The sequence below is a fragment of the Macrosteles quadrilineatus genome, unplaced genomic scaffold (assembly GCF_028750875.1).
Source record: "Macrosteles quadrilineatus isolate MER2022 unplaced genomic scaffold, UCM_ALF_1.0 Scaffold_2__2_contigs__length_208266976, whole genome shotgun sequence".
Taxonomy (NCBI): Eukaryota; Metazoa; Arthropoda; class Insecta; order Hemiptera; family Cicadellidae; genus Macrosteles; species Macrosteles quadrilineatus.
The window spans coordinates 41,892,413-41,905,441 of record NW_026542595.1 but is presented as its reverse complement, the minus strand read 5'-3'; the positions used below and the strand labels follow the sequence as shown (position 1 = coordinate 41,905,441).

The window sequence follows — 13,029 nt, the reverse complement described above, 5'->3', positions numbered from 1 at the left end:
TCAATAAAAGGAATGCAAGAGTAGGGAGGAAATTACTACCGAACCTTAAGGTGCATGTGATCTAAAATGCGGGCAATCCTTCTGAGGATTGAAAACTGATCTACTTTGTACTTTAAAGTTGCAAAATTAGATACAACTCTCGGTTTTGACCGCCTTCCCAAAAAACGATTGATTAAAACTCTCTCTTTCACTTCCCCTAAAAAAATTCCGTTGACAAGAATAGCAAAAAAAAAAACAATAAAACCTAAAATTAAAAATTACAAAACCAACTGAAGTTCTAAAAACACATTGTGACATTTATTGGTAAAAAAAAACTATGGAGAGTAAATTAATAACATATATTATGTTTACTAGAAACTTAAAAGTAACTAATGGATTTGCTCAGCGTAAAATAATTGATTTGTGACTCACAAAAATACTCATCATTTTTAAGAAGCGAAAGTTCTCCGATTATTTCCACAATAAGTCAAACGCCAAAATATGTAATGGAACATTTATTTTAATACTAAATAGAACAGTATACCAATATCTATTAAGAACAAGTTCTTTAACCAAAAAAGTGAGGATAAAATTAAATAAATCACTACAAACAAAAAATACTTATAACAAAAACCTTATTTTAGAAGTGTAGGCCTACAACTACAATGCTCTATTGGTCTTATTGCTTTATACGCTGATGTTCTATTCAGAATCAAACAGTGATTGAGGTAGAGAACAAACATTGTCTAGCTGAGATGGACTGATTGAGTCCAGTGGTGTGTTAAGGGCAACGGGAACCGAATGACATTATACCCTGCCTAATTTCAAGTGATTGCCTTCATTAAACTACAATGCACTACTACTAAGGCATCCAATGTAAAGCTGAACTGACAGTAGTAGGATGATATATATCGATGAAAAGACAATATTGTAACACTGACTGGTATTTATTTGTTTCATTATACATAATACGATATGTTAAATAGGTTAATCGTAAAGGTTTTTATTTAAGTATATGCATCTAAGCACAGCAATGTAACTAGCTTCAAGTTAAAAAACCTAGGGTGCCTGAAAGTGAATAATTTAGATTTACTCCTAAAATAGATCATATATGTGTTACTATTGCTTGCATCAGATCTAAATAACCACATGATTCTCTTTTCCGCCATCTTCTCGTTGCGAAGCATGTGTAGAGTTTCTAGTTAAAATTAAAGTACTCTGGTGACCGAGCTTTGCTCGGGAACTAAACATTAAAAAATAAATAATAATAAATTTAAGCTTTAATTTAAAATACCTTATATTACACGCTTTCATAGAACAAATTGTCCTAATAACAACACCGTTATGGTGTATATGGCATAATTAATGAAAATATTGATTGACATCAAATCAAGAGTTAAGTATTTATTTTATCGCTCGTTTATATTGGTAAAAGTATTAAATAAACAGTAATAAAGCTGAGGCTGAGGCTAATATAAGAATAGTTTTTCCATGGATTAGAAACTCATTACTCTCTCAAGTTTTATAATATAATACAAATTCTTATACATCAAACGATTTAATGAACTGGAGCAAAGTCGAGTCGTTCTCTTTCTCTCTGTCACAAGTTGACAAAATTGTATGTCAGAAGCCAATCAATGAATCAATACACATCAGATTCGGAAGTAGGCTAACAGTCACCTGGACCTCGGAAAGTGCTTCAAGAGCCTTCTGCGCATGCGCAAGCTGAGGTGTCCGTGGGTACAGAACGTCACGTTATGTCTTATAATGTAAACAAAATTACAATAATAGCGGAATGTTTTCTCATAAGGCCCATGTTAAATTTTCAAAAGTTTGTACTCATATTATGGCGAAAATAGATTTTTCCTGGCTATACCACTGGTCTAGAACTTATTTTTGACACAGAACTTAGTTATTCCGTAAATATAAACGTTTATGGTAGGGCCGATTCCCAGATCGAGTTGACAATTATTCAAACTTTACTCGTATTATATATAGGATACTTTATAATTTAAAGTAAAGGTCAAAGAGTAAAATCACGACCAAACATGTAAGTGCCACAGTCTTACAGCAGTTACTGTCTATATAGACCGTAGATCATGTGTTTAAAGTAAAGAGAAAGTCCCTCAATCAGCTTCTCCAGTTCTCTATAGACGAGAGGGTTATAAAAATGGACACAGACTGTTGGGTCATCACGCAGGTGGCAGACAGATTATACAGGGTAATCTACTGTCGGAAACACAATTTAAATAACATATCTTTATTATTAACTAATAATAATACTTGTTACTTCCATTCATCGTAAAATAAATTGAGTTCACGAGGAATAAATTTATAAACAGAAATGCAAATTGATTTTTGCATTAGTAAAATATCAATGTGACTTAGTATGATTAATTGAACATATTTTTAAATATCTTAAAATGCGAGCGAATAATTATTTTTAGTTTTTTGTTTATCCATACTACTTTTTAAACCAATTTACAAATTTATGAAATCTAGCTTTGTAGCTTATTAAACAACTTAAGACTAACAATATTAAAACTACTTTGACATTTACTTAACCTAGTGTATGGTAACTCTAATAAGGATTGGTTTCTGGTATTGTGTTCATGTAAGTCTGATCTGAAAACTAAAGAACCTATGCTATAATCTTTTTTTACATTTACTAAACAAACAAATATATACAGATTTATCACAGTCAAGATTTTATTATTACTAAACAATGGTTTACAATGATCGGTAAATAGGCCTTATTGATTATTCTAAGAGCCTTTTTTGGATTAAAAAAACTTCACTAATATGACAACTATTTCCCCAGAGAATTAGGCCATAATTTATCACAGACTGGAAAAAAGCAAAATAAGCTGTTCTAACATACGAATCAGGTACAATGTTCATCAAGGACTCAAGCAGGAAAATTACTCTAGACAATTTTACACAAACAGATTCAATGTGACCCTCCCACGATAGGGTACTATCAACTACAATACCAAGGATTTTAATGTTATTTTGGGTGTTTTGATGACTAGTTTTAAGTGTACAGAGGAGATTCTGGGGTTTTTCAATGTTCAAGAGAAGGCTGTTTGAGTTAAACCACATTTTAGCTCTGTCTAGAGTATGTTCTACCTTAGATCTTAACAAGTCAGAATCTGGGTGGATACTTAAAAAATTTGTATCATCAGCAAACATAACAGTGGACGAATCATTCACATTAAAAGCTAAGTCATTTATAGTTAAAATGAACAGCAGTGGTCCAATCACTGATCCTTGTGGCACTCCAGATTTAACCTCCAAGCAATTCGACACATTACCACCTGCATCAACGTATTGGGTTCTTTCACTCAGGTATGATTCGAAAAACTTAAGCTGAATACCACAAATGCCATAGTAATCTAACTTTTCTAACAAAATTTTGTGATCAACACAATCGAAAGCCTTGCTCAGATCGCAAGCAGTGACCTGGGCAAGGCTTCCATCCTCAAAAGCCAATAAGGTGTTCGGAAATCAACTTTTCTAGGGCATCTGTGGTAGACAACCCACTACGGAAACCAAATTGGCATTTCGGCAGTAAAGAATGGATATTGATAGATTTACATACCTGAGATTTCACTACCGCCTCCATAATTTTGCCTACCACACGGACCAAAGATATTGGACGGTAGTTTTTCAGCTGGGATTTATCACCCTTTTTAAAAATAGGGACCACGCGAAAAATTTTTTGAGAGCTATGTAAAATTCCTTCAGCAAGACAGGAGTTGATGCAGGTGACTAGAAGTGACAATATTGCTAGTATTACATATTTTAAGACACTCGTAGAAAGCCCGTATACATCTTTACTTTTAGAATTTTTCATTTTTGACACAACACTTAGCACACATTCACTGGTAACTATTTCCCATTTGAAGTTGGAGCTTGGCTTACTTGCTTGGTGGAGAAACTCCGAAGATGGTGTAGGTGATGGCTGGATGTTGTTCTTTGCCTCGTTGACGGAGTCGATGAAGAAGTTGTTGAAATCTTCGGCTGTAACTGTGGCGTCGTGCTCTGGTTTCTTGTGCGAAGATACTTTACGTACTTAAGTCCAAGCGGCTTGAAATTTGTTGCTAGAGTATTCAATGAATTTAGCGTTGGAATTTAGTTTAGCTTGGTTTACCTGCAATTTGTATTGGTTACTGACATGTTTATATACTCCATAGGAAGCTTCAGTCTTCATATTAATGTGGATCATATTAATTAATCATAGTCTTCATATTAATTAATGACATAGTACTTCCTCCAAATTTATTGTCTTACAGGGAATGTTAAACTGAAAAACGTAAAAAGCAATCAAAGTGAAGTGGTGTCATTTTGCATGTAAACATAATAAACAAAGCAACTAAATTAAAAAAAATAATCATGTGTTGTGCACACTATAAATACATGTCTGGCTAAAATACATGCATCTTTTAAGATTACTTCCACGGCCACATATTGTTTATTTGTAAACATATTTGTTGCTGCTCGTCATGTATACAAATGTTTTGGTAATAATAAAACCTAACACTTAAAAAATTGAACAATGATTTTATTGACGTAAAAATGAACCAAGGGCGGTCTCAACTGCTTTGTTTGTTAAGAGTCAGCAGGACCTACGGCTATCTTGGATTTTCAGCCCACAACGGCAATACTAATGGTTGAAGCATATTACGGCATTGTTTATTAATATAAAAAGTTGCGAAATATATCATTTTAAAGTTATTGAAACCGCGGATGTGATTTGCTATCTACTTTTTAATTTTAATTGTTATTATTTTGTCAAACTAAAAACTAATAACTATATTGACTTAAACCGTGATTTTTACAGCATCGAAAACAAAAGTTTTAAAAATCCGAATAGCAATTCAGACGGAAAATATATTTATGTTGTTGTTGTTTCTGATCGGAGCTAAGAAAACACTGCTTAATCTGGTATCTGACGATCAACAACAATGCAAAATTATTTGCACCTACCGACTTTTAATAAGCCGACTAATCGCCCTAGCTGAAGGAATGGGTGGTTTATGCTATCATATACAACTTTAAAGGTTTGCCAATATTTGAAATTAGGATAGCGTAGCTATCACCTAACGACATAAATATAAAGATTCACAATAGATCAAATAAATACAATTACTCTCTCTCACAATGTGTAAACTACCCTCTAAAGTATACGGTAATGTATTGCAAATAGAACATAACACATGGCTTCACTTATTTATTCCACGATGACCCAATAGTCCATGGTAGTTTATTATTCAGCCTATCAAATAACCACTTTATAGAACGAATAAAAAAAACAGTCAAAAACATTTTAATTAAGTATTTTGTGATGCATTCAGCGATTTGCTTTGCTTAACTATCTTCATATTTGAATATCATTGATTAAAAAGTATTTTCATACATACATAAGACCCAATACTACTTTACAATGTACTTTACTGCTTCTGATGAATTGTTTTAGCCTGAGGTACAACATATTCCAGAACGGCCGGGGTGAATTCATCACTGCTATCCCAACGACCCGAACATTTGTAACATGACTACAAGCTCACTCTGACCCTCTGTAACGTGATACACAACATCTCGGTTGTATAGCTTCAAACCTAAAATAATAGCAAATATTTCTCGAACGTTATTACGTAATTATCATATAATTCACAACATAGAAATGGAAAATTAAATATCGAAGTTAGTTTAATTAGTAAACTGTATGCATTGTATGGTGTGGCTAAGTAAATGAGGCCGGGCACTATCAAAGTCCTATCCACCCTCGAGGCGTTTGGATCGAATTGTCTTTGTTATATGACACTCAACTTTTTACTATTTTGTTCAAAGATGTGTTCTTTAGGTATTTATCATGTACTTTTACACTAAGCCATGTGTTTAAGACTTTTTTATAGACGTTTTCTTTTCCCTTAACCTGTATTTATCATATGTTGTTTACACTATTCACTTTTTCAATGTATTGTTTTTCTTACTCATTCTAACATGGTTTCTCATTTCTTTATAATTTAAATATTTTTTACATTTCTAAATCCAACTCCATAGGTTCTTTTCTATTGAGTACTTCTTTGTTTGCACCTGTAGTTGGTTTCCACTCAAGTGGTGTCGTATAGATATGAAATGTATCAGTTCAGAAGTAATATTGCTAGAGTAAAACATGTGGTATAGTATTAGAATTTAAAGTACTGTAAATATCAAGAATACATTATAGCAAAAGAATTATACCAAAAGTATAGATGTGTATGTACCAATAGAATAAATGTAACATGTTTACGTTGGTAAATTATATAATGTTCAATTATCAACACAGACGAAAAAGACTGTGTCAATGTTCAGTAATGGAGGGATGTAATCATGAACGGAAACTGAAACATGAGAATAACTTCGTCACTATGAGTCAGCCATTACAAAGCATCATGTGACGAGATAGTAACTCTGATGTCACTTGTAAATTTCTCTGTCATCGCCCTTAATAAAGGCAAGACAATTACACAAAGAGAAACAAATTTTGTTTACAGATTATTTAACAAAAGTTATTACCTACATGAGGGGATTTATACAATTCTGTAGGAACAGTTTTTCTTTCCAACAGTGTAGTTCCAAAGTGAGTATTTTAAAACCAACAAAAAGTAATATTTTATCAAACAGAGGAAGAAACCTTAGGAGCGTTTTTTTGTAAATAGAATTTTATAAAACTATATAGCAAGTAAGGAGCTCAAACACCTGTAAATGGCAAAAAATGTACGGTTCATTGGATTAATTTGTAATCTTTTTAATAGCACCATATATTTAACAGGAACACTAAAGAATAATTGTTTAGCAATCTAATTTATATTTATAAAATTACATTAACTGTTTATTAGAGGCCATTTTACAAACCTAACACAATAACCTACAGTTAAAACTTGTCGCAAGCATCTCTCACATGTTCAGAACAATACTCAACAATACATATTAATGACAAGGGGAAGATATTAACTTCCAGGAATACACACACGACTGGCTTTCAAAGATCACTATGTTATGCAGTTACTAAAACTGAGACAGCGTGTTCTGGAACTGAGAGAGTTTGAATTCCATTAAGACCCCGTTACTTTGTACTATGAACTAACTAAGTAACATTTCTAAGAAATTATTAATGGATCTATTTATGCTATTTATTCTTCAGAGGTTTGCTAATGTGACACGTTTATGAATTTACTAGAGAGTTTAGTACAAAATAAATAAACGTCGTGACAAATAAAGGATGCCCAAAAGAATAGCGCACAGGTATATTGTTTTAATAACCGATATGTTTTGTACTACCCTCGCCGTAGCAAACCTGCAGAATTAGCAATTTCCAATTATGTGGCTGGTTTTCCATTGAAATCCAGAGTTAAATCTTTCAGATTTATTCCCTATTCAAGTAACATTTAACTTTAGGAGTACTTAGTTTTGCTGTGTCATAATCTTGTTCTATTACTCTATACTAAATAGTCAGCTGTTGGTAAATATTAAATAGTAAACACTTCTTATTGTTACTTTTGAAAACATTACACACAAACATCTATGTTGTTAAAAATAAAGAGATATAATTTACAATGTGCGTGTATTTTAATAGTACGGTCACAACACTTTTTGGCGACGAGTAAAAATCGAAATAATGACATTTTACATGTTCAAATAATCTGTGATTATTATTCAATCTGTTTCAATCATTCAACCTACACTTAACTTTCATCACATTTGACTGGACCACAATGGATGCTGACCAGTTCAAGGAGTTCTTACAAGTTTTTCAACAGCAACAACAAGAACAGTTTCAACAATTATTCTCACATTTCACAAGGCATGAGAAGTCGGAGGTATCAGTAAGTCTTACAAATATTGCTCCATTTGAAAATTTCAAACCTAGACGTGAAAAGTTTTGTAATTATCTAGAACGCTTTGAAAATTACTATACTCTGAAAGGCCTGACTCAAAAGGAAAGTATTGCTCAACTCTTATGTGTATCTATTGGGTCAGTACATTACAATGCCCTATCAGCTTTTCTAGGCCCAGAGAAACCAATAAAAAACTTACCTTACGATGATCTTGTCAAAGTTCTAACTCAAATGCTTGTCCTAAGAAAAATGTAGTCGTTTCTCATATTACTTTTTGAACATTTATCAAAAGAATGGTTTATCAAAAGAATATCAGATTTCGTAGCCTCACTTCAGCGAGATTCAGTCGATTGTGAATTTACAATTGAATGTGAATGCGAGAAAACCAATTCAATCTCTGATGTATTTTTACGAGCCCAGTTCATCCGTGGCCTTCGAGATGATTGGCTTAAAGAACAGATTTTAAAATCAAATCTCTCTAGTTTTGACGAAATACTCAACAAGGCTATTGCTTTGAAGGCATCAAAACTTGACAGCAAAGAACTTTCTAAATCTAATCAGACATCAAGTTTTAACAATTTTACTTCTACCGAACCTACTAATGTAATTTCCAGCAGTTACAGAACTTCCAGAGACCGTTCGAAAGATCCAGGAAACAGAAGATTAAATTCAAACAACAGATCTTCACCTGAAAACTACAAGTCTAGATCTGTCTCCCGAAAAAGGTACATCGACTTCAAGGCCTTGGGAATTGAAAACGTATGTTTGCGATGTCGTAGAAATAGTCACAAGGCAAGTAACTGTAGAGTAGATTATAAGACGCTCTCGTGTACTAACTGCAAAAGGAAAGGACATGTATCTAAAGTTTGCATTCAATCACTACTCAAAAATTCAAAAGTAGATTTAGTTGAACCGTACGGTACTTTAATTCAGATACTAATAGTGAACAGTCCAATCAACCTTTTCATGACCCAACATACGGCATTCATAGCATGAATTGTACTGTAGTAAACCTTTTTGAAATGACTCCTGATCTCGACAAATACCTCATTGATGTAGAATTAAACGGCAAACGTCAACGTTTTGAAGTCGATTCCGGTGCAAAATTTTCCCTACTTTCAGAAAGTGATTACAAGAAACTCAAGCTTGGCCTTCCCCTACAGAGTTCTAATATTTGCTTTCGTTCATACACAGGTAACATCATTAAACCTGTTGGGAAAGTATCTGTTACTGTATCTTACAATGGTAAACAGATATATGGTGAACTACACATCGTACCTGCAGGACATGACGCTTTGTTAGGTAGACAGTGGATTAGAGGGTTAGAAATCGAGCTTCGACAGGTGTATGAGGTAATGTTTCAGAAACCTTCAAACCACGTTCCAACTCACAGTGTAAATTCAATAAACGAAATTTTAAGTAATTTTGCTCCCATTTTTGAAGAAAAAGTAGGATGCGTTCCAAACTTTAAAGTCTCCCTGCAACTTCGAGAAGGCGCAAAACCGATCTTTACGAGGGAAAGAGATGTGCCATATGCACTACGAGAACAAGTTGAAAAGGAACTAGATACACTTGAAGCTGAAGGAATAATTTCCAAAGTCACAACTTCGGATTGGGGATCACCTCTTGTTGTAATACCCAAACCTAACGGCGGAATCCGCCTATGCGTTGACTACAAGTGTGGGGTTAACGACAGATTAGTACAAGCAAATCATCCAATACGTCGCATCGATGACGTGCTCAACAGCCTGAGGAACTCTAAGTACTTTTGTAAGCTTGATTTATTTAAAGCTTATTTACACCTGCAAGTTGATGAAGACAGTAGCAAAATTCAAACTCTTTCAACACACAGAGGTACATACAGGATCCACAGACTCAGTTTTGGAATAAAAACTGCTCCAGCCGAATTCAATCGGATCATATCTCAAATCCTCATGGGACTAAAGAAAACAGAAGCCTATTTTGATGATATCATCATTCATGGAAACACATTCGACGAGTGCCTTCAAAACCTACAAGCATGTCTTCAACGACTGTCCGACTACAACTTGCATGTAAACAGAAATAAATGCACTTTTATGACTGAAAAAGTGGAATACCTTGGTCATGTTGTTCAACATAACAAAATCAGCAAGTCTCCATCCAAAGTTCAAGCGATTCAAGATATGCCACGTCCACACAATGTCGAGGAACTCAAAAGATTTTTGGGGTTGGTTACATACTACTCAAGATTTGTACCAGATTTTTCTACAATGATATTTCCACTCAGATGTCTACTGAAGAAATCAGAACCATGGATGTGGACAGCTACTTGTGAATCTGCATTTCTAAAACTCAAATCAGAACTCTGCAGTGACAGAGTGATAATTCCATTCGACCCTAACCTAAACCTCATCCTGACAACTGATGCTAGTCCTACAGGTGTCGCAGCTGTACTAAGTCATGAAATCGAAGGAGTAGAACGTCCGATAGCATACGCGTCTCGTTCTTTGAATCCGAGTGAAATGAACTACAGTCAACTTGATCAAGAGGCATTGGCGATTATCTTTGGTGTGAATAATTTATACAACTACCTACTTGGCAAGAAGTTCATTTTAGTTACAGACAACGAACCATTGACAAGGATTTTTCACCAAAATAAAGCTCTACCACAGATGACGTCAGCTCGCCTACTGCGATACGCTTCATTCCTCTCCGGATTTGATTACATCGTTCGATTCAAGAAGGGAAGTAGCAATCAAAATGTAGATTGTTTATCAAGATCTCCAGTCAAAACATGCAGTAGTTCAACAGATCAACAAATCGGGGAAAAAGTGAACCAGCTTTATTCTCAATCACTTTTTCAAGTATCCAACCGTGAAATAACTTCAAAGACAATCAAAGAAGAAACCGCAAAAGACCATGAAATGAATGGAATAGTTCGAACCCTGAAAAACAATTCTACTGACTCAGAATACACCCTACTTGACGGTATATTGTTTCGAAAAGACAGAATTGTAATTCCAACATCTTTACGCTCCAAAATACTCAGTGAACTTCATGAAACTCATCTGGGAATAACCAAAATGAAGCAACTCGCTCGACGCTATGTTTACCGTCCAGGAATTGACGGTGAAATCGAAAGACTAGTTAAAGGATGCAAAAGTTGCGCCCTAGTGAAAGCAAGTCCACCCAAAGTGTCAGTACATCCGTGGAACCTACCTGAAAATAACTGGGACCGAATACATATAGATTATGCCGGCCCTTATGAAAATCACTATTTTCTTGTTTGTATTGACGCAAGATCCAAATGGGCTGAAATCGAAGTGTTGAAGGAAGCACCCACATCTTCAAACACAATTAATCTGTTAAACAAGATATTTGCTACACATGGGTATCCGAAAGAATGCGTTTCTGATAATGCTACAATATTTACAAGTGAAGAATTCAGAGCTTACTGCAAGATCAACGGCATATTCCAAAAGTTCATCGCCCCTGGGCATCCAGCGACAAATGGCCTTGCAGAACGCAACGTACAAACCCTGAAAAACAAATTAAAGTCAGTTTCTGAAGAACCCGGAACCCTGACAGACAAAGTGAGAAGAATCTTATTCCGTTATAGAGCTACTCCATTAGCTAGCAACCAAACCCCTGCTGAACTCTACCTCAATAAAAAACTAAGGATTCGACTTGATGCCATATTTCCTTATCAACACCCTAAATCAAATATCCAGCCTGTTTTAAAACCTGTCAGATCAATTCAAGAGGGGGAGAGAGTACAAGTTCAAATATTCAGTAACAACAGACAAGTTTGGCAGTTTGGAGTAATAAAGAAGAAGCTAGGAAAAAGACATTACATAGTAACACTCGATAGTGGAAGAAATATCAAGAGACACATTAACTAGCTTAGACCAACTCTAGTAATGCAAGAAAAGATGGTAACATTTGGACCTAAGCAATAATTTGATGTACCAAGACTTCCAAACCAAACTCCATTTTATCCTGATCAAAGTCCCGACCATATTGAACCAGAACCAGACCAACCTACAGAAGTTAACATTCCAGTTCGCTCTCCACGACCAATAAGAAAACGACGACAGCCACCTTGGTTACGAGACTTTATCGTTCAAAAATAGTTCACGTTCTTCTCAATAAGTGAGGGAGAGTATCATAATCTTGTTCTATTACTCTATACTAAATAGTCAGCTGTTAGTAAATATTAAATAGTAAACACTTCTTATTGTTACTTTTGAAAACATTACACTACAGACATCTATGTTGTTAAAAATAAAGAGATATAATTTACAATGTGCGTGTATTTTAATAGCACGGTCACAACATGCTGTTTCTGAGAAAGCAAATCGTGAGTTTTTTTATTAAAATGTTAATAGCTTGAAGTGTGAAATAGACAAATTTGCCAACTATTATCAAAATACATCCGTAAACAACCAAGCTATTACTTATTAACCCACCAAAATGAAAATTAAAATTATAAATTTACGGTTCTTAAATTTTTTCTGCAACTACTAGACGCACAACAATGCTTTAACATTATAAATTACTAAATAACCTGTTGCTCGAAATCGAGCAAAACTGAAACTTGTATAAAAAAACAAACAAAAAACATAAACAGCAAAACCTTAATAAAAGAGAGTCGTTCTAAAATAATTTATATGACTGATTATAGAAATATAAAAATATTATGATGTAAAAAATATAAAAGCTATCTACAATATTTAAATTTACATTCACTCTCATACTGCTTTGGTTATCTCTTATGTATAGTAGGCGGGTGCACTATATGAGCACGTAGATGTCAAAAACACTGTAAAGTGAGTTTTTGACCTAATGTAGCTCAATTCCTCTCTTGACGCCAACCATCACTTCTCTTATTCCAGCATTGTTAAATTATTTCTTTGATGTGTTCTGTTTTAGGCGTATTTAAATTAGGGGCCCAAACCCAAGTCTCCGGATGGGAACATAAGAGAGTAAGCAAGAGGATCTAACGACAGATCTATAATGGATACGCGTTTAACATTATTAGTGTTGGAAAAAACTGTACGATTTATTTGGCCAGGTGGTGCTTTGTTTTCAGCTTTAAAAATTGCTGCAAAATCTACACAGGTAGCACCATTGTAGCGAGGGAAGACACTTCTTCTGTCTCTTATTACGACATAAGAATCTCACT

At 34.3% G+C, this 13,029-nt stretch overlaps 1 protein-coding gene across 1 annotated transcript; it reads left to right on the top strand.

Annotated features, from left to right (window-relative positions):
• Positions 1-8,884: 8,884 nt before the first annotated feature.
• On the top strand, positions 8,885-11,746 carry LOC128984110 (uncharacterized protein K02A2.6-like). The gene has a single exon (XM_054403394.1). It carries the CDS (start codon positions 8,885-8,887, stop codon positions 11,744-11,746), a length of 2,862 nt encoding a protein of 953 aa, XP_054259369.1.
• Positions 11,747-13,029: the final 1,283 nt, after the last annotated feature.